General features: G+C 38.2%; 2 protein-coding genes across 2 annotated transcripts in view; one reads left to right on the plus strand and one right to left on the minus strand.

Moving 5' to 3' along the window:
• The window catches only part of LOC144967926 (uncharacterized), a 94,639-nt gene extending 85,018 nt beyond the window's left edge, over nucleotides 1-9,621 (plus strand). The window contains exons 4-7 of the mRNA XM_078905706.1: nucleotides 1,316-1,511; nucleotides 2,072-2,227; nucleotides 2,746-2,951; nucleotides 7,948-9,621. Coding sequence (XP_078761832.1) covers nucleotides 1,316-1,511; nucleotides 2,072-2,227; nucleotides 2,746-2,951; nucleotides 7,948-8,178 — 789 coding nt within the window. The 3' untranslated portion in view covers nucleotides 8,179-9,621. The remainder of the gene's footprint in view (nucleotides 1-1,315; nucleotides 1,512-2,071; nucleotides 2,228-2,745; nucleotides 2,952-7,947) is intronic.
• Nucleotides 9,622-10,812: 1,191 nt separating this feature from the next.
• LOC144967927 (uncharacterized) lies at nucleotides 10,813-23,235 on the minus strand. Its single transcript, XM_078905707.1, has 5 exons — nucleotides 22,819-23,235; nucleotides 15,963-16,316; nucleotides 14,231-14,326; nucleotides 12,719-12,844; nucleotides 10,813-11,708 (listed from the first exon to the last, which is right to left on the minus strand). Exons 2-5 carry the CDS (start codon nucleotides 16,302-16,304, stop codon nucleotides 11,676-11,678), a joined length of 597 nt encoding a protein of 198 aa, XP_078761833.1. The 5' UTR covers nucleotides 16,305-16,316; nucleotides 22,819-23,235; the 3' UTR covers nucleotides 10,813-11,675.
• Nucleotides 23,236-23,243: the final 8 nt, after the last annotated feature.

Raw genomic sequence — 23,243 nt, forward strand, 5'->3', positions numbered from 1 at the left:
GGAATAATAGATCACCGCTTTTGAAGGTTAGTAATCTTCGGGAGCTCTAAAACGTGACTTGCTCGCTCACTCGCCCTCCTACCGACTGACAACTTACAACTGAGAACGAGCACCTTCCCCCCCACCCTACCACGCTTCACTTTCGACCCATCGTCCATTTCCGACACTTCCTGTGATTGCGCAGGTGCATTGTGGCAAGAGTCCGAATTGCCACGAGAAGCAATTCAGACTCGGGTCCAAATTGCCACTTCGTTTGATTAATGTTCTTCTATTGAGGGAAATGGAACGATAAAGAGATAAAAGACCCATCAAATTTTATATTTTCCTTCATTTTGACTAAATTTAATTTTCAGGCCTTGGTTACCCCTAAATAAAACTAGATATAGAACGTAAGTCACAATCATGTTTTTAACAAGAGTCACATGGATATTTTTCATTCATCAAATTACTCTTACGATTTCCCATTCCAGATGCTTTAAATGCCATCAATCAGACTGGAGCCAGACTTCAGGAATATAAAAGCCGTTGTCCAATCAGAGTGTGGCAGGGAAGCAAGAGAACCAGCTTAGGGAAATCCACCAGTGGGCTGTCTCTGCTCTCAAAAACAACCAGAAGGTTTGAAGAGTTGTATTTTTCAGTTTCAGGTTCAATCACATAAACCCATTTTCGCCTATTTCATTATTCAGACTGTGTGACAATTTTAATATTTTATTTTTCATCCTACAACATTTATAGCGGGAGTCAAATACTATGTTAGATTAAAATAAAAAATCAAATCAGATTGTTTTTTCCTTTTTCTTCCTCATTCTTTTTTTCTTTAAAAAAAAGTGTTTTATTCTATTCCTTTCGTAAAGAAAACATCTTGTTTGACGAGATGCAGGTATCAGATATATAAGTAAAGATCCATACTACTTTATATTCAATTTTCTCACCTACTCCAATCCGATATAATATCACATTGACAGGCTGGAGTCACATAATCTAAACAGAATCACATATCAATCATCATCCTTGAATTTGCAGAGAAAATACTTTATGGAATCACATTCAATTTACCCAGAGGGGTTGCTGCAGATATTCTCAACAAAGACAAATCTGGTTGGGATCTGAGTAAATAGAGTCAGATTTTATCTTATTGGATAGCTGGGATTATTATATCCAATGAAAGTACTTGGAGTGTATCAATGCTCAATCTACAGGTAGTAACCAATTGTTACTGTATGTTTATCAACTTTGGAAAATGGGTTAACTAGTCTGATTTATGGCGTAATATCTCAAAAGGTCAAAAAATTTATAAACTATACTTTTCTTGCAGCAACTTGAGGGAGTGACCATGGATGCCGCTGATCGTATCAAACAGTTCGGCGATACAATTGGTGTAACCGACCGTTACACTGGCTACAGACAGAACCTGACCAGAGGGACCAGAGATCCATTCCGAATGCAGACCAGCTGGATGGACAAGTCTGGAGAGCTTGGACGCATGAACAATCTCTGCAGATCTCATACAAGTAAGGATATTGTCAAAATTGACATCATTAATAATGACCAGCATGCTGCTGATAGTTTATTGGTAGTGTCTTATCACAAGATCAAAAAATATGAGCCAGATCTGAATGAGCGACAATAAAGCTATAGCTCCAGCTGTATTTTTTCCTTGGACAAGACATTTGAGCACATTACCCCACTCAAGGTTACTTTACCTTTTACCCAGATTTTCTATGCCATTTTGAGCCAGTGTACTGCTGAATGCCATCTTTCAGGCACCTCTGTATTCCTCACGATCTTTCTCTTATGTGCAGCTGCCCTTCAGTTTTTTTTCAATATTGGCACATGTCCTGCTAATTTCCATTTGGTTTTCATATCGTTAATACTTTAATAAAGCTACTCACTCTCGTTTTTTACGCCAATGTCTAAAGGCATGTGCTACATAAGCAATATTTTAATTTCACGTCAAACATCCTTCTCTTCATTGCTCTATCTAAGGCTTATTTTCAGCTTATTACCTAGACCTGTACATAATGATTCTCCTTTTCATTTATTGTGACAAAATGTGTCGATTTCATTGCAGCCATTGGCAGTCCAAGCCTGGAGCAGAAATCCCTTAGACGATCAATGACGACCGTCGGAGACAAAAGTTATGGACCTGTGCCAGCCACAAACATTGGATCTTTGAAGAAACATATTACTTTTGACACAGGCTGTCAGCCAATGAGAGTGACAAGAGGTAATATAGAATATGTCCATAGTTAATAGACTCAAAGGTCTATAATTTTGGTAACAAGTAAGAATTATAAAAATAAAGAATAGAATAGCATCATATTGAGTAGTTTCCTCTTTGAAGTTTAAACTGCGCATGTGACACTTTTATATCATATTAGCGCCAATAAAAAGAAGTGTTGGTAATCTTATATATAGGATAAGATGTTACCCTCCAAGAAAAGGTGTGACAAAGGGGATGCGTAAAAACAGAGAACAAAAGTAAATTCAAAGAGTAGTTTATCATTGTGGTCAGACTGAGACTCCATGCTTCTGTGCAAAAATTAGCGTAAGAGAGATCACTCAAAGTTTACAATACATAAGTAACAAAATCTCATGTTCCAGTCGACAAACAATTTACCAGAAAAATCTTCAGAAGAAAAATGGAGACCTAGATTTGACCGCCCCTTTTTTTCAGTTTTATAACAATCAATCAAATTTGCAAATCAATCATACGGCCTCCATCGTTTTTTTCTGTCTTCCCAGGGTACCGTACCATTGACTCATTGTACCCTAAAGACAGTGGAGCAAGCATGGGTGGAGCACCCAGAGCCACCACTGCTATCAATGAGGTCAAATATCTCAATGCTGCAAATGCCCATGACATGTATAACAAGATGGAAGGACAAGGAGTTGGCCAAAAGTGTGCCACTGCCAGGGCGCCTTACGAGAACATGAGTGTGCAGGAACAGGTTTGTGTGGAATTATTTTTCATCTCTGTACTTGATAGTCTGATTGGTGAATGACGGGTTCAAGCTCAATATATTCATACATATATATGTTTTTCTCATCCTCACTGATCCCTCCAATCACTTTACTTCTTGGAATGTCCTGTTTTCATCGAAAGTTACAAGCCGAGCAGCAAAATTGGATAATTTAGGTGAAACTGAATGTAAAAAAATAATCCTGAATTGGAATACAAGTGAAGTTCATTTCATTTAGAGCCTTCCCTTTCCAATCCTCCAAACCATGACGAGTCCATTAACCCATAAAAAAAACACCAGGGGTTGAATGAGTAGCCGACACACGTGTTGATTCCAAGACTGGCCACATTTATTTGAACATTTCATTTTACCCTGCTGAGATAGTTTGAGATTAACCATCATTGTCTCATTCTAACTCTCAGGCCATCACTTGCAGTAATAGCCGATGATTTAAAATATATAAGTCCCCTGATCTCAAATATAATCTCATTAAAAAGGCTACTTGTGAAATGTACACAGAAAGAAATAAAAACAGTGAAACTGATACAACGGGGAGAGTGGGACTAGCAAAATATCCCAGTTGTAGCCTAGTCCTTTTATATTTATGCTACAGAATTTGAAGCAAAGCAATTCTGAGGGAAATTTTTTTAAAAACAAACACTTGGACCTCGTTTTGAGTTACTTCCCTTAGTAAATAAATCAGTCGACATGACTTCCGTTCCTGTAACACCCACCCCCCGAAACACCATACCTCATCCCCTCTTCCATTTACTTTGTTAACAAGCCGAGTTGTACAATGCAATGGTTAATTCTACCTTCCTCCTTTCCTCTGCTTTCCAACTGGGCCACTGACAGCAACTATGTGCACTTCAAAACTCAAGTAGTGCACAATCCTACCCTCAGGCTTCACAGAGAGTTCTTCACCATCTCACTTCTCATTGGGCATAGTTACCTAATCAGCCACGAGACACACATACCTCACTCTAAGAATAAAATACTTGTTCTAAGTGTATCAACATGTTGATCGGACAGTCACGTGCCTCTCATTAGCCTTTTATTGTGTCGTCATGGGTGCTCAAAGTACACAGAGAAACGTCAATAGTATGCACAATAACTGCAATTTTCCCACTCTCACCTCATCTCCGTGCCCTATAAGTTATGTGTCATGTGTGCCTTCCTCTTTTCTTCTTGAGTACATAGTTTTTCTCAACTGGGTACTAAACTTGTGACTCACAACCCCGTTGTCGCTGTTATAGCCATGCATGATTTATATGAATTTTATAAGCTGTAGAACGAGGATTAAAAAATTTCCCATTATAGTCCAGCTCCTGTGGCAACCGAGGACGTTGTACGCGAGCTGTACTGTAATGTCAAGTACTGGGAGTAAGATAATAAAACAGATAACTACTTTATAAAGAGAGTCTCAATGGCTAAATTGCTAGAGCACTCGCTCCGCACGCAAAGGGCCTGAATCAACCCCCTTGTCCTCCCAGCAGTGATTGGGTAGTTGGTCCTGTTAGATCTGGTGGAATGTACTTTGCGATAGACTAGCGTCCTATCTAAAGCAATTATTATTTTCCGATTCACACTATAGAAATCGGGATAAACTCTGGCTCCATGAGCCTATTTACTGGGGCAGATATGTGATTTTGGCGTGCACTTCCGGATAGAAGCATGAAACTTTGCACCTAGGGGTTTTTGAGTATGCTGAATTCAAAAATGGCGGGAACCAACTTGTAGCTCTGGAATTTCCCGCCAAAAATTAAATATTCAAAATGGCCGCCATTAAAAATTGGATGTGTCTGTAAATAGTTAATAAGTCACCAATTTCAATGATTTTGGTGTCTTTTCATATGTTTAAGAGGTCAGAGAATACAATAAAACCTATTTCAAATGTATAGCTTTCAAATCTTTCCCGCCAAAAATTAAATTCAAAATGGCCGCTTTCAAAAACTGGATTTATTTGTAATTTAATTAATAATTAAATGATTTCAATGATTTTGGTGTCTATTCATATGTTTTTGAGGTCAGGGAATGCAATAAAATATATTTCAAATGTATTAAAGTAATAGTTTACAATGAAAATGAAAAAATCAATATATTAACATGCTTAAAAATCTAAACTGACCATTATTTATCAGTCTTACAGGTATCGTTCACAGCTGATTATCATGATTATGACTTTAGCAACCATACAAATATTTTAAGTCTTCCATAAAGAATGTTAAAACAGTTCTGTGCATGTAAAAATAAGCAGTTTTATCAGGAAGAATAGCTGTAAAAGTAAGAGATTAAACAATACATGTTGCGTCTGGGTTCACATTTGTCTATTACACTGTCCTGAACATGTGCACAACAATGTGCACTGGAGGTTTGCTTTAACACACTTGCATCTCTTAGTACAAGACTTTTTGCATCCACAATTAAGTAGTTCCTGACATACATTGGCTGCCTCTGGAAGAGTGGTCTAGTACGGAGTCCATGTAGAATCATCTGCTTCTCTGTGCCAGTCCCACGTTTGTGGTGATGGAAGTTCAGGGTTTCCTACAAGTGATTGTCCCCAGACGTGCCCGGCTTGGTACACAGCCCTTTTGACATGCTGTTCCAATGCATGGGATGTTGGTGGAATGTTGTCTATTCTCCAATTTTGAGTAAACATCTGCTTTCTGGCATCATTTACCCTGCTGATGGGGGATGTGCGCTGATACAAGAGAACAACGAATCTTTCCATCTGCTGTAAATCCTCTGGGAATAATTGGTTTGGAGCATGGGATAAGCGGGCAAAGACCTGATCTAGGTGAGGCATACTGTGCCAAATAGCCCAAGCCGTTTTCTTTCCAATTCCACGAAATGCTGTAACAGTATCACAGCCTGATACAGCATGGAAAAAAAGAAGTCAATAAGATGCATCTTTACCTAGTTCACTTGCAATTAGATGGCAAGGGATGTAACGTAGTTTATTACCATGTCCGAATGCTATCCAAATTTCACAGTTATGGGAAACACTTGATACTGCTACTGCAATGACCACCACATCAGTATCTGTTGCATGTATCATCACCTTGCTGAGACCATGACAGAAGGAATGAGAAGCATGGAACAAGAGTCTGGTATCTGCTTCTTCTTGTGTGCAAAACAAGCCTGACACATCAGCTATAGGAGATGATACATCTTTCGGGCCATGTGTACTGATCACTTGATTCTGTGCTGGAGTTTCAAATTCTTGTAAGGCACTAGCTAAGAGTTTGAAGAAGTTTTCTTTGTTTGCATTGCAGCGAAGAAAGTTTTTCCAGTTTGAAGGAATCTTAGTGGTGTTATCAACCCGGATATGATTACCGCTGCCACGGTCCTGTCGTGTTTGTGTCTTCAAGCTTTTCTCCTTGTAAACGTCCCAAACAACATCAATGCGAACCACGTCTTGCAGTAAATGCTTTATATGGGGCAAAACCAACAACTGTGAATAGTCCCTGAATGTCCTAATCGGAATACTGGATCTATGTGGATCAAGCATATGCACAAGGGCAGCACCGTCAATTATTCTGACATCAACTTTTGGGATGGATTCTGGTTGCGGAACAAGTGACTCCAAACATTCCAATAAATCTGATTTGCTTGTATGGTGCATTATGCCATTGGATGCCAATGATGGAGGCCAGGCATGATTTTCGTGAGCAAAGAAGGCATCCATATCACTGTCCCGAGATTGGCATGATATATACATACGGGAGAAGAGCTGGACATCATTCTGAAGATTGGAAATCTTAGAGGTTGCATTTGATTTCTTTGTAGCAACAGAGTTCAGAAGAGGAAGATTGTTCTTATGTATTGTGTCATTGAAAGCAGTTGCACTGCTACTGATGCGGTCCTCAAGAAATTGCTGATACTGCATTTTCCCCATGTCTTCTGCACACCTCACAGCTTCTATTACCCTTTCAGACATTATTTGTTTTGTTTCAAGTGAGTACAGATCTGTACTTGTATCAGCAAATGGGTTACCAAGTTCCTCCATTACGTCAGTGACATTCTTAACATGAGACAGGAAAGTCTTTTGCACACTTGGTATTTGTTCATGGTGGCGCTCAGTGTCATTTAGCTTTTTGGACTGGTTGTCATTGTACTCCATTAATAGTCTAGCCATTTCTGGTCCTGCTATCATCCACCTTCTCAAGGCTGTATCACTTTCCGTTATTCCTATTATACCACCATCTCCCTTCACCATTGCATTTAGTTGTTCATGAACTTGATCATGGGCTAATGCTGAAAATTTGTGCTTGGTAGAAAAGACAATAGTTGTAGCGCTCTCTTCCTGATAAAAATGTGTGATTTTCACATGAACAAAACTAAAGTTATTGTCAGTTATTAGCTGAGAACGATTACTATGATGGCACAATTCGTAAATATGAGGTCAATTTGGATTTTTAAACATTATAATATGTTGTTTTTCATTTTGGGAGGAAACTATAAATATAATGGAATTAAAATGTGTTTTATCGTATTCCCCGCCCTTATAAACATATATATAGACACCAAAATCTCTAAAATCGGTGCATTTATAATTAAAATACAGGCAAATCCGAGTTTGATGGCGGCCATTTTGAATATTTAATTTTTGGCGGGAAATACCGGAGATACAAGTTGGTTCCCGCGATTTTTGAATTCAGCATACTCAAAAACCCCTGGGTGCAAATTTTCATGCTTCTATCCGGAAGTGCACGATATGACTGAAAAAAGTTACATATCCGCTTCAGTAATTGGCTTTGAAAGGACTTCTACTACTATATAAATGTGAGAATTATTCATAGTATAAATAATTAAACATGCCTTGAATTTATTTTCTGGAGACAAGTTTGAGAATGAAACATTGGTTGTATGTAATTGAAACCTTCCAGTTTTTTCCTAAATCGTGGTAATCATAATACTATAAGCTTTTGCTATTCCCAACACCCAATATCAATGACAACTTCCCATCTAATCCATTCTCCAGGCGGGCATCAACACGACATTCCCAGGAAGGACAGAGTACATGCAGCGTTACAAAGCCCCAGCCACAGACTTGCCTACATGTGACTTTTACATTAACCCTTCCCCTAACTTTGCCATCTATGGCCGGCCAATGCAGAAAGCCACACATGTCCCAAGCTTCACGGAGTACCAGACCCGCTATGAGTGGCCAGACGCTGAAAAGATTGTCAAACTGCCATGGTTAAGAAATTGAGTCTTAAATTTTAGTTTCTTTTTTTTTTTTTTTCAGGTATTAAAAATTCATTAAATTTTTATGACAGAATGGATATTATTTATATTTATCTTAATTGACTTTTTTCAAAAAGCAACCATTATTTTTAATGTATAACCAAGAACGAGAATCTTGTTTTTAGGATAGACTACATCCTCATTTGTTTTTGTTTTTTTACATTATTCTAATCACATCAGCATAATAAAACCAATCCATTAAAAAAAGACAAAAAAAAAACACTTCTGATTAGGATTTTTCTTCTCTCTTAAAGTATAAACCTTACACTGATATATTTTTTGAAAAATACAGTTGTTATTCTCCCATAAATAGGTCTGACCTACTTCTAGCTTAGCTAAGAACACAGAATACATATTTTTCAAGCGTGTTTTCAAATTCTCATCAAGAACTTTGACCCATTTTATAAATTTATCTAACTACGGAAGATTTCAGCAAATTGATTAGCAGCTTGCTTAGTCAGACTGCCATCAGATTATCGACCTCACACAAAGCTATTTGAACCAAAGACAACTTTTAAAGTCAAACTTTCATTCTGGATGTAAACGAGAAAGTGTTTTATGCTATTTTTTTTTTTTTTTTGGGGGGGGGGGGGGGGGGGTTGTTTTTAGGGATTTTTTAAATGTTAAATTTTACCTGAAAAGTATTGTCCAGTAGATGCATTTTAATTTTTAAATTCAAACATGAATAATCTATCAGTTTAATCAGTCTAATTAGGACACAGTATAAAGCAGAAATTGCACGTAGTACTGTTTTACATAAAAGTCATGTCCTCTCTAATCTGTGTTATGTATTATAATGTGAATATCTGTCATTGCCTTTTTCTGTTCATGCTTTGCTCTTCAAGAGCATTTTTAAGTTCATCAGTATTAATGTACAGTCTTTACTTTAAAGGAGATTTAATATAGAGACGTATCGCAATACAATATAAAACGAAGTAAACCGTGCAAAATTTAAGATTTGCCATAATGATAAAAGTTTTTATCTTTATTTTTGAGCCTTTATTTACAAAAATAAATTGCTATTAAATGTGATACTCTTAATACTTATATTTCCATGTAAACCTTTTATATTTTTAATGCACTGAAATATATACGTGTCTACTGCTGTTGTCATATATTTTATATTTGGTTGTGATGCAATGAATTCTATTCTAATTGTCACTGCTTTAACTTTAACTCTAAATTCATTGTACTATGAAATCATGAGACTAAAACCATGGATAGTCCTACTTATAACTTTTGTATGTATGTAGTTTTTCAACGTAGACAGACCTTGAATCATGCAGTTGACAAAAAAAAAAAGTCAGTGAGAGGAAAGTATCATTAACATTGTAATTGTATCCCTCTTTCCATCATTATTAAAAAAGTAAAGCATCTTTTGGTAAAAATAAATGACATAATAACAAAATATTCTGTTTCAACATTTTTTCAAATGGTTCATACTGTGGAAACAAAACAAAACAATAAAAACATGAGCTCTTATTGAGCGGCTCCAAAACCTTAATGTGCTGCAAAAAAAAAGCGAACAACACATGATGCTTGTAGTTGTAGGGCACCATTACCAAGTTCTTTTTACAGAGACAATACCAATACCTGTACCAGTTATGGACAGGGGAATCTGCATAAAGTCTGAGTGGTAAGTACCAATCATGCTAACTATAGAAACAGCGCCCCTTGAGCTGACTCACCAAGACCACATTGCAAGGTCAAACTCGATACCTCATGGTTATGATGTGTTGAGAGTGGGAGGAGGAGGAGGTTGCTTATTGTTATTAAGGGCTTTACAGCGTTTACGACACATTCGGGTCATTTCAGCGCCATTAAAAAGGAAGAAAATGGGATAGTTAAAAGATTCTAGATTTACAAATAAAGGTACCCCAGAAAAAGTAAGATAAAGGGGACTGGTTAAAACAGGGAACAGATGTAAATATCAAGAGCATATCCCTACTTAGCTTGAGATCGCCTAAAAGTCTCATCCAGACACCAGCACTGAACCAAATAAGAGGAATAGACTTAAATGTTTACTAGATATTTTCAAAATAAAGAATATAAATAATAATACATAACAGAGATGATTTACAAGGAAAAAAATATCACCTCCGAAAACTAACACTATACAATTGACTGTCGACCTCAAAGCCAAAGACTCCAACGTGAGAAAGGACAAAACTCAAGTAATCTCATTCCAAGACAAAGACAGATAGCAAGCTGGAAAACAGATATAGGGGTGAAGAAGACACAGTAAGTGACCTCCCTGCCCATTATTTGAGGGCGAGGAGGAGGCAATGTTGAACTAAATTTCCATTTCATACATGTGAAATGTTAGCATCCTTTTTGTAATGACACTCTTACCACATTGCCACCTGAATCATGTAACGTAATACATACAAAATGCCCTAGTCAAGGACGCAACACTAGGGAAATTATTGTCATATATCCAGTTATTGAATAAATGCCCAGCATTACTTTACTTTTCTATAAGTGGAGACACTAAACAGCTCAGCCACTGAAGCAATATTTAACATGCTCATGATTGCTTTATAAACAAGTGAACCAGAGAAAGAAAATAAAACAAGAAGGTTAATCAAAACACAGAGTGTAAATGTTATGACTTAGTATATTTCAATATAAAAAATGGTTAATATTGCAGTATATAAAAAAATAAACTGTGGAAAGCTCAGTAGTTATGTTGAATATATTGTAGTTTTTGCATGTCACAGATTGGCACAAATAAATAAGATGCGATAAAAAAGACTAGGCAAAACTCAATATGAAGAATCATATTGAATCATATAGGTCTAAACTTAATCAGTGCTGATAGTGACAACAAGTGAAAAAGTAGGAAAATGTTGAACGATTGCCTTTAAGCCCCATTTTAACTGCACTAAACCCCACTTTTAGAGCAATTGAGATGATAGACTATCATTGATACTCTAGCTAACTTCTGGAGAGTGGGAAACTGCACCTGTGTGTTCCACCACACATCAACTCTCTCATTGCTAACACATTGTTTCGAGAAAATATAATTTTTAAAAGGAGGAAATTCCTCCTTTGGACTCCAAAATCGCGGATTTCCGCGGATCCGAGGAAAACCATCAGCACTGCTTAATAAGTTACATTTTTAACAGATGGAAAATAGACCAATTACTTTGTGAATTGATGATATTGAAAATGGAATCTTGTTTAAATTGAGATAGATGATAAAAAAAAAACATCCATATTTAAAAGTTTAGAAATGTGAACAAGACGGGGTGACGAAAGACATCCAAAGTTATGTATAATAGCCTGTCAGCCAAATATGCTGGTTCTTATTTTCTTTTCCTCTTAAGCAAACCATTCAACACACTGAAATCTTCAATATGATTCAAAGTCAGATGAAATAATACTCTCTCTGGCTGTGTGTGGTGAATCATATTTGATGCTAAAATTACTAACAGCACCATTCTGTTCTTCATCTGTGTGTCATAAATCTTCTGATTGATCTTCTTTGCCTCTCTGAAAGAAAACAAGACAGGAAACTGATTTATTGTCATAAAAAAAAAATCATTTTGGAACAAATCATAGTAAAAGAAAAGAAAAATGATGAACAATACGTAGGACGATCAGATTTTAAAGTTCATTGCTAGCAATACTGATGGCTTACATATGCCTAAAATAGGTCACGGAAAATAGGTCACGGAAAGAACAGAAGTAGATCCATGCAGCAATCTGACCAAGTAGCTGAAGCCATAAAAGTCTCACAAAGGCACAAACTGATAAAATGCATTGCATAAATATATACAGTGCAACCCAAGGATAACAACATCGCCAGGGACTGGAAAATGATGTCGTCATTCCAGGGTTTTCAAGATGGTGGAAAAAGGGGGTGTGGTGAGACACATGAATACATAACAGTGCAATGCGGAAACCGTTCCTGATAGAAGACGCGTCCCAACAATGTTAGAATGTGCATTTCCCCTGTTTATAATGGGTATACCAGTTACGCATTCACTCTCCAACGTGTATTGTCATTGAATTAATTGTAACTGTGCTCAACACCATTTAACAAAACTAAGAATAAATCAATAAAATCAAGAGCCGACATGACAACACTGCACCAGAACACAGATGCACACATCTGGTTTTGATTTTATATAAATACATGAGATACTGTTGATGACTTTTTAATGCCCAAAATTTTATTTAGATAAGTGCATTAAAATTTACAAGTATTTATAAGTAGTAGAACCGTAGCTTGCGATATTAAAAAAAAACAAAACAAAAAAAAACATATTGCCCAAAATAATATCAAAATTGGACTGATGTTCAGAAAAACAAATGATTTTCAAATGAAAACAATAAAGTGAAAGAGGCTGTTGTTTTCCCGGCTATTTTAAAATATTATAAGGCAATAACTATCCATTGTCGCTATTTAGGGATGTCGTTATCCAGGGATTGCACTGTATAAATGATATTGTCACCACACATACTATATAAAGGCATTAGTAGGTTTCAATTATACAGACCTTGCCATTCTTGGACTTTCTGGATCGACTTCGATGAGTTTGACCGTAACAGTGGTGATGAAATCTCTGGCAGTGGAGCTTATCTGCTTCAGTCATAGCTTCAGCTGGAAGGGTGGTGAGGTAGCACTAAGGATAAAAGTAGATTTTTTTTTAAACATCAACTAATAAGAGATCATGTCATGTTTCACAATTTAGACCCAAGAAGAGGAGATAAAATATGAAAATCAAAACAAAAAAGAAAAAAAAAATTCAGTTACCTTCATTAAAAAAAACTAATTTATCTTATTAGATTGTCATTGCATTTAGTAAGAACTGACCCCCGTCCCCCAGTATACATATATCCAAGCTAACTATGCTAGTCACTTTATTTTTCTAGGGCTGTAAATATATACTTCGGGGTCTAAAGAATGCATTGTTCCAATGAACATTGTTTTGCTTTTATTTCCTGGGCACATTTAAATTATTTGACAATTTATAATTTGTACTAAATGCGTTTAACAATGTATAAAGTAGAGTCATCTTACATGGGAGTAAGACTCTAAAATATCCACCACTGATCATAGCAGATGCTCATTCACACCTTAGACTCGTGGGGTTAATTATGTAAAGTGCCTTACCCAAGGACAAAAAGCCAGAGCTACACTTTGCAATCATTATCATCCATCTGCTCAGCCTCATTGCTAAATATCATTAAAGTTTTTTACTACCATGAAAGTGAAAATGACAATAATATTTTTGAACTGATTCGATAATTTTCTCAAAATTTCGAATACAAATTTTGAAAATTTGAATTTCAACATCTGATTCGATTCACCCTTTTGTGTATCAAGAAGACACTATTGTGAAATATATTTACTGTTATGGTCACCTTCTTAGGGATGATGGTGTGGTGGCGGTTCTAGTAGTTGTAGGGATGATGATGTGGTGGTGGATGTAGTAGTAGTGGTTAGAGATGATGGCTTGGTAGTGGTTGAAGTTGTGGTAGGGATGAAGATGTGGTGGTTGTTGGAGTAGTGGTGGTAGAGATGAAGATGTGGTGGTGGTAGTAATAGTGGTGGTACGGATGATGATGTGGTGGTGGTTTGGGTGGTAGGGATGATGATGTGGTGGTGGTCGTAGTAGTTGTAGCAGGGATGATGATGATGTGATAGATATAGTAGCAGTAGTGGTAGGGATTATGATGTGGTGGTAGTTGTAGTAGTAGCGGAAGTAGGGATGATGTGGTGGTGGTTTTAGTTGTGATGGTGTAGGAATGATGACGTGGTGGTGGTTGTGTAGTAGTGGTGGTAGAGATGTTAATGTAGTGGTTGTGGTGAGTCTATTTTATTAATAATTGTTTTTGTTGTTGAAAAAGGCTGAATAGTGATGGTGATGGGCGGAGATAAACCACCATTTAGACGGAAATCCGTCTTTAGGTGGAACATTCTCAGCCCTGTATTCTAGATTAAAGTTTGTTTTTCACTGTATATCAAAGACTGAGTTGTGTATTCCTCATTTTCATCAGATACAAACCTCACAGTGAAATGAGATTCTGTTCAAGTGATATCCTATAAGATCCCAGGTTTTATGGACGCAGACAGCGGGGTCAATGTGTTTCTCTGGTTTGGACTGAAATTTATAGAAACATTTCAATTAGTTTTAAAATAAAAACACTAGCAGCCAGCAACTGCATGATCAAAGTTGAGGCATCCTAATTAGATAAATGTAAAATAATTTTTTTAATGAAATAAAATAATAATCCATATAATCTAAATTAACTCTCCTTTATTAATTCTGTGAGTGAATTTGCCCTTCAAAAATGTATTAATATAACCTTAGAGTCAGTCATAGTATAGCAACACAAGGTGAGCAAAATGAATGTAACGTTTCTTGTTTCCAGGGAATGTTTGTTTTTGTTTTGAATTGTTTTATGGATGTTGCGACACATTTAGATCATATCAGCACCATTAAAAAGGAAGGAAATGGGGTAGTAAAAAAATTCTAAAATTATAATTAAAGAACCAAAGAATCAAAGGGGAATTGGTTCCAATAGGAAACAGATATAGATTGACAGAGCACACTATAAGTGTTCTTAGTTTGAGATCACTTAAAAGCGCTTTAAGAGCCTGTGTTGCATGGGGAAAGGCGCTATACAAATGCAAAGGATTCGACGAAGTGGAATACATTCAAATGTTTACAAGATATGCTCAAAACCAAAAATAATACTACAATTACATAAGAGAGATTCTTTACAAAGAAAAAAATATCACCTCCCAAAAATAACACTATACATTTAATTGTTTTCCCTCTCAGTTAAGGACTTTTGGGTCAGGACAAAACCAAGTAATCCCATTTTGAGACAAAGACAGAAAACAGAAATAATGGGATAGAAGACACAGCAAATGACCTCCGGCTCACCATGGGAGGTGAAAAGATCACACACGGTGGTTCCACATATAATATAGAGAGACTTGTCAAAAGCTCATGTCATGTTAGTCCTATTCACTTTAAATATAAGTGCAATATCCTATCCACTAAATCATTTTACACCCTTAGGTTTTCATTGATTTAAGATATTTAAATGTATGTTACAGCCATGAGATTCACTTAATTTCCTCTCTTTTTATTTTGAAACACTACTGTCAGCTGATTGCAAGATCTCGTGCTTGAGGAAAATTATCAGCACTTTTAATAAATAAAACAGAAAAAACACTAATATAAAAATTCTCCTTGTTTACCCCCAAAGGGTAAACCTAGATCATTGCAACAAAATGGGTATGGTGACTTCCTCAAAGTCACACATCGTGGCAGAAGGATCAAACTCAGTATCTCCTGGTTATGAGATAAAAACCATTACGCTGTACCACAATAACCTAATGATGCTTTAAATAGCTTGATCAAGAAGGTGGATGTGTTTGTCACAGATTATGTCCAACAGAGTGAAAATATGCTGTTTATGATATGATTACACTTTGCATGTAAAAATATTCCTAAGAGTTCAAAATTTCTACAAGTAAATGAATTTCACAAATTTACACATTTGATGAAAACAACAAGACTCAGATATCATTTTCAGTGAGTCTATGCTATTATAATTTGGTCACCAATAAAGGGACCTAATTAAGTTGCTAATGAATTACTAAAAAAATAGGCAAATGCCACAACATTGGTAATGCACCCACCATTAGAACATATGAGGATATCTAAAAAGATACTTTGAAAGTATCTGATCAATTGGTGAACTATCATAATTAACAATACCCACCAGAAATTCCTTGTCTCGAATGGGAGATTTTATACCATTAGAAGAATCACTGGAACTGTCACTTCGACAAACAAAAGTCTTTCCAGAGTATGACTTTTGCTGGGGCAAAGAAACTTTGGTTATGTAGTCTCCATCTTCTATTGATAGGCTGCTTTCATCTGTATCCGTAAGAGGGCAGCAAGCTACATGCTTATTGTTATTCCTTGACAGGGGTTCTCTTGCTGTATTTATCTTGGTTCTCACACGGTCCAATGTTTCCTTTGCTAATTTTTCAGATTGTGACAGGCGTGTCATGATGTCAGATACTGTCTTTCTTTTTTTGTTTTTGTGCACAAATGCCATAGTCTTTGGTTTCTGGATAAGAGGAAGGATTATTCAGAAAAATTAGCTCACAAATCTCATGAAAAAAGTACAACGGATGGGATAATTGATAAGAAAATTGAAATTTTCATTTTTCAGCAACCTTAATTCTCCCTTGCCCTCTAATAGTTGAGTCAGAGTTTCTTTTTATGAAAAAAATGCTCCCTTTCAATTTATCCCTAAAATAGATTAGCTCATTTGATGGGTGTCGATGAGAATCTGTTATTGTCTCTTGTCTAATAGACAACAGTATTATCATACAAAACTTTGTCTCTGAATAATTTTTTGCTTATTGACAGATATGTCAATTATATTCCTTTCCCAAATTATTAGAAAAATATTATTTCTATCATATTTATATGTGTCTGAAAATACAGAGCGTTAACACACAAATTGAAACCTGAAATAGCTATTTTTAATGTCTGCCTTGTGATGTAACGAATCAATGACTATTTCCTAAATTATTCAGTGGCCTGTAATATCATATGAATTAAACATTGCATTCATTACATGATCTATGTGGCTGGATATGTTAAATTCAAATAGTTATATATATATATATATATATATATATATATATATATATATATATATATATATATATATATATATTATATATATATATATATATGTATAACTATTTGAATTTAACATATCCAAGCTGGCATTTTAAAATTTTACAAGCAACAAGAACAAAACCTTAAGTTAGTTTTGCCAAGTTTAATCAAAAACCCTCTTTTGGTTAAGAAACTATGCTAGTTATACCAAAGATAAATGAAAAATCACGATATAGAAAGTTTCCAAACTGGCTCCTTGTTTTTAACAGTGTGGTGTGACTAGAGTTGTTGAAAAACAAATTATCTAGATAGTTTGGAATATTTTTGTTCTTTCTAACAATGTTATAAAATGTTCAAGAGAAAGCAGAAATCATATTTGATTTATTTCTAATGATAAATGGCATCCAATGAGTATTGACTTGAATCCAATGGACTGCAGCATTTGGTCAATGATGTCCAATGTGGTTTATAAGAGTTGTACAACGTTTCATACAGAAGTAGAATTAAAAGAGTCAATTAAAAAATGCATGGGATTAAATCACAATTCAAGACATTAGAAAATCGAATGGATCACTGTGGAAAGGGCTACTCAAAATGGAAAATCTACAGATGACATAAAACGTTGAGGAATATGTCCCATATCTTTGATATGGCAGCAGCTTCTTATGGTTCACACTATTATGTTATGACGATCGACCCAATCAGCAAAGTCCGGTCCGCATTCGTGCACCGTCGCGAACCCGCCCGGTAGCATCGTCACAACACACCTTTCGACTAGATGCTCTGCCGTTTCGGGTTCTTGCCCACAGCGTGGACATAAAGGACAGGAAGTTAGACCCCACTGATGTAACGCACCGGCCGTTAGGCAGCTCCTCGACCGAAGCCGATTCGCAGCTACCCAGTGTCTCCTCTTACTGGTATCAAAGCCTGGCAACTTCTCACCAAGCTTAGAGGAGTGTAGGTCCCCGCCCCCACGAGGGATTGAATTCGTCCAAACCGACTTCCATCTCGTATGTGCAGCTCTGTCCGTAGTCAGGGATTTTGCGTACAAGGGTTGCCGGGACTTATTTCGGCTCGAAACGGGGGCACCGTTCATTATGCGCATGAGAGGGGTATCCCCATTCCCTCTCTCTTTGATCTTACTCAGCCAGTTTCCCGTAATGGTCTCCTCCGGACATCGGGGGGCTGGATCGCTGCCATCACCGGGCCCCATTCTCTAGGGGTTGTTGCTAGCGTTCCCGACACTATGTGCATCGACTTGCGAAGTTTTACATCCACCTTCTCAACGTTTCTGCTTCTACCCCACACTGGAGCGCAATACTCCGCGGTGGAATAGCATAGTGCCAGGGCGGATGTTCTCAGGAGCGCTTGGCTAGCGCCCCAAGTCGATCCCGCCAGCTTCCTCAGAAGACTATTCCGCTTCTCTATCTTCCGGGCAACCCCTTCGAGATGAACCCGATAGGTAAGGCTGCGATCCAGCGTCACCCCTAGGTATTTTGGACGCGGCTCATATGGGAGTGGCTGGTCCCCGACTAGGACATTCAGTTTACGGGTGTGCCAACCACTGCATAAGTGAAATGCAGTGGCCACGGTTTTTGAAGTGTTCATCTTCAGGTACCACTTGTCAAAGTAGGATTTGAGTCTGGTGACGTCCTCGCTGAGTACGCTCTCGAGACGGGTCCACACTTTACTCTGAGTAACGAGTGCCCAGTCGTCTGCGTATCCCAGCCTCAGGGAGGAAGTGTTCGGCATATCGCTAATGTAAACGTTAAACAACATTGGCGCAAGTACCGACCCCTGAGGGACCCCATTCTTCAATTTCCTAACTTTGCTCGTGGCGTCTCCCAGCGCGACGTGGAATTGCCTTTCCCCTAAGATCGAAGAGAACAACTTCAAGGTCTTTTTGCACCTTATGATTTTTGCAAGTTTGAGCATTAACCCATCGCACCAGACCGTATCGTACGCCGCTGATAGGTCTATAAACACAGCACCTGTTTGCTGTTTTCTCTCGAACCCGTGCTCAATATGCTCTGTAAGGGCAATGACCTGCTCCGTGGTGCACCTCCCTTCCCTGAAGCCTGCATGCTCAGGTGGCAGGGCAGCGTCTAGGACCGGCCCCCATCGGTTTAATAGAACACGCTCCAACAGTTTGTAAAGACAGCTCAGCAGCGATATGGGTCTGTAACTGTCTGCCTCCTTCGCCGGCTTCCCTGGCTTCAGGATGGCAACTATCTTCGCATGCTTCCACACTTGTGGAAGCTTTCCGTTTGCAAGGATGTCAGACATTGCCTCTGCTAGCCAGGCCCGTGCCCTGGGGCCCAGATGCGTCACCATATCGGGATATACACCATCTATCCCAGCTGCTTTGCCGTTCTTCACTTCGCTAATGGCTGCACCCACTTCTCGGGGACTGAACGGGGCCGTCCAGTCCGACTCCTCCGCAGGTAGCGAGTCCAAAATCGTACGGTACGCCTTGCGGACACCGCGCTCAAAAGCCTGATTAGGGACCCGCTTGCTACGGTTTTTAATATTCTTGGCAATTGTGTCTGCCTCGCATTCCGGTGCAGCCTTCGCGAAATTCCGATCTGGGTCCAATTTCTTTATCAAACGCCAAGCGTGGCGGCTGGAGTGTGTAAAGTCGAGACTTTCCACGGTCTCCTGCCACCGTTGCTTCCTTCCCTCTGCCAGAGACTGGAGTAGTCTATCGGCTGTGTCCTGGGACTGGGTCTGCTGGTACTCTCGGTACAGCTCTTCCGACTCTGCTGTCCAGCAAGGGGTGTAGAATTTCCGTTTGCCCCGTGGAATAGAGCGTTGAGCGCTCTTAACCAGTAGCCTACTAAATCTGGTTATATTCTTGGACTTGGGAGGAATGGCAGGGCAGACCTGCTCGATATAGGAACTGAATTCCTCCCAGTCAGCCTTCCTGAAATTCCATCTGCAAAGTGGGAGAGACTGCACCCTCGGTATTGTCACCCCAGCTGTGACAAGAACCGGCCTGTGCTGGCTATGCGGGAAGTCCCCGAGGACTGTCCGCTTCACCTGCAACGGTTCACCGTTCGCGCCTTTCGTTACGAGGGTGAGGTCTGGAGTATACTCCTTCTTATGGCGGGTACCCCGGAAGGTACCCTTGGCTGTAGGATCGTACACTAGGTGTAGATCATTACAGTCCATCCATGAGCGGAGTTGTCTTCCTGCCTCGTTGCAGTCTCGGTAGCCCCATTCGTGATGGTGGCTATTAAAGTCTCCCAGACAGATGGAAGGATGGCTGACCACCGGTACCGGTGGTGTAGTCCAAGTCGCTCTAGGTGGTTTGTAAATATTATGCGAACACAGTCCACCTACTTCCACGGAAATTCGGTTCACCCCATTGCTGTCCGTTACGCTCTCAATGACCCTTACCTTCGATGGCTCTTTAGCGTAAACGCTAACCCCTCCTTTGAGCCTCGAAGTGTCCTCGCGTTGGACCACCGTATAGCCTGGGATCTGGAATCGGGAAGATTGCGCGCCTGAATAAAGGTGGGTCTCCTGTAAAAGGAGGATATCAACGCAATGAACGGCCAGTAGCTTTGATAAAAGCTCATTTTTTGCCATACTCTGGCTCTCGACGTTCAGGGACAATATACGCGTCAGTTCGCCATCCCCGCCGTCGCATTTTCCAATCGGCAGGCCGCGAATCGATTGATGCATGGGACGTTTGCTTTTTTCTCGGACGTGCCGACGACCCGGGCGACACGAACGCGGTATTATTTGGCTAGGCGGCAGACCGCTTCGCCATTGACGGGACTGTTTGGGACTCGACATAAGGACAATAGTGTGGCGCCCGGGATAGGGCTGCTATTCGGGCACCGGGTTTGGATCAAATTTAGTCACACACCGGGGCGAGCAGCTCATGTGGCTCGTTGGCTCGATACCCGGGATGGTCTCGTGACGGTCGACCGGGATTTACACCTTTGCCCTCCCGTGTGCCTCAAGCCCCCTCACCAACTGCAAGGTAAAGATCCACGAGGGGGTTGATATGGCAAAAATATGTGGCACGTTTATTTAAACAAGCGTAGAGATAAATTTTTAATATATTTTTCTGAAAAATTGTGGACATAAATTTCAATAAATAAGGGATTGTGATTGTGGTAAAATTTCAAACATTCATTATTTTTAAAGTCTTGCGCTTCAGGAGAACATTTTTTCAGTTTTTATTTTTCTCACAGCCGATAAATATACAGCTCACACATATAAGTCGACTCTTCTTAAGTTGACTTTCATCAAGTCGACTTTTTAAACTAGACCTGCCCCAAGGGATATGAAGATAAAAGCATAATATGAGTCATTTTTTGACATAAGTCGGACTTTTCATTATGGCTAGCAACTAAGAAGAAATGTTTTTGTTAATATAGAAAAGATGAAAGAAACTACTCATCCAACTTTCATTCACATGCATTATGGCATAATCACTGGCCCTACTAAGGATAAAAACGAGTGTAAAAGGGGATATTGTGAAGTAAACAGATATACATAGTGTAATGGTAGCAGAAAGTGACTCTTGCAGGGAGCAAATTGGGTGGAGGAGTGTCAGTAACTACATCAGTGACTGCAGGAATTTAAAGGATGGGGCCAGAGGGCATGACATCCTCCTCAGAATGTTTGTAATTTCAAGCTTGAAGTCATAGTCATAATCAATCGAAGGATAAATCAGTAACTGAAACTGAGATGGACAGAAAGGAAGAGAGAAGGAGTGGTGGGGGGGGTGAGGAAGATTGCCATGCCCACTTGTTAACTATTATGATGGGTACGAACAATGTGTTAAAAGATGAAAAGGTGTCCCGTTGCCTTGAAAGCAGAGAAAATAGAGTTCAAGTTGATGTAAACAGTGCACATGGGGAAGTGAAGGCTCGCCTTAAGTAATAAATTTTAAAAATTTCTCTTTATTCACCCCAAGTAATACAGTTTGAACTAGATATCACTCTAATAGAGCGACACCAAACGCAACACTAGGTATATATCGCTCTGATAGAGCGACACCTAACGTAGCTATTGCTCCAGCATTTTGTTAATCACAAAAATAGTCACTAAAACTATAAAAAGGAAAGCATCTGTATACCTTTTTTTTCTGCTAATGAGAAATTTACACTAAAATTAACAAAAAGAGTGGCATAGTTCATTTTTTTTTTAAATCTTGCAAATAGACATGATTAAATATCTCCACAAGTTGGGTGGATCTGTAGTAAAATGGTTAAGTTGTTTGAGTCTTGATTGGAAGGTCTTGGGCTCAAATCCCAACGGGGACAGCTTTATTTTTCAATATTCATTTTAAAACAAATATTTCTAAGCATCTGCTTTTTTACTAGTACTAGATAGCCTAGTTTTTTTTTTTAATTTCCTATATTTCTTTAAAGCTCATTTGTAGATTTTTATATTTCATTGTTCTCCTTCACTATTTTCTTCATCTTTCATTAATTTGTCATCAGTTTACTTTCCTTGTTTTATCATTATTATAATAATTAGACATTGTTACATTGCTGTCACAACAGTTAACTTTAACTTACAAAATTCATTGCAATCAGTGCGAAATTTTCCAAGCGATACCTATCCAGTTAGCACGACCTATCCTACAGTCTATAGCATACTTATACTCATATCTACTCATACTCATACAACGCCAAAAAAACGCCTTTTAAACAAGAAACGTGTTTATGAGCATAATTAACCATATATGACAAGAATCGAACCTGTGCAGAGATGAGAGGCTGGTGGTCATTGGTACATTTTAAAAAATTAAATAGTTAACCAGACCTAAATAAAATTGTAAATCCAGAAACTATGCCCCATCCTATTCCTACGCTACAGATGTTATCATGACAGTGACAGTTACCATTTCAAATTCGTGGTTATTATTTCCACACTAATTTAAAATATCATCATGAAGTGGTTGATAAAAAAATTACCTAGATATTGCTTGATTTCACATTAGTATATTATGGATGAAATTGAAGTGTTTCCGTCACGATATAAATAAAAATCTCATTAGAAGTCTATAGTTGTTTTGGCAAGAAAGTAAAGACAAACTTGAAGACGGGGGCGATACATTGGTCCTTGACCTTTTTGAAGGGGGCGGGGATTATTTACAAGTATCGTTAAAAGTATGGACTTCTTTATTAAGAAGAAACAAATCATTCAAATTATAACAATTAAAATGCCCTTTAGGCTTGTAAGAAGGAATAAAATAAGATAAGTATGCAACATGTCATTATTCATTTTAATTTATGATTTGTTGTGACTCTTTTGATTCTTATCCTACGGTTTCAATTTAGTTTTGTTCGACATTTGCTATTACAGTTTTTACCATGGAGGAAATAACACACAAACAGTA

This window comes from Berghia stephanieae, chromosome 3, assembly GCF_034508935.2.
Source record: "Berghia stephanieae isolate SIO BIC M18660-M18661 chromosome 3, UCSD_Bste_1.3, whole genome shotgun sequence".
NCBI lineage: Eukaryota > Metazoa > Mollusca > Gastropoda > Nudibranchia > Aeolidiidae > Berghia > Berghia stephanieae.

What these genes read in the sequence shown, in the direction of transcription:
- LOC144967927 (XM_078905707.1), bottom strand. Translation starts at nt 16,304, where the DNA reads ATGGCATTTGTGCACAAAAACAAAAAAAGAAAGACAGTATCTGACATC. An exon ending in GAATCTCATTTCACTGTGAG is followed by an intron (nt 12,845 to 14,230) that starts GTTTGTATCTGA and finishes TTTTATCCTTAG; the next exon opens with TGCTACCTCACCACCCTTCC. An exon ending in GAAAGTCCAAGAATGGCAAG is followed by an intron (nt 11,709 to 12,718) that starts GTCTGTATAATT and finishes GTTTTCTTTCAG; the next exon opens with AGAGGCAAAGAAGATCAATC.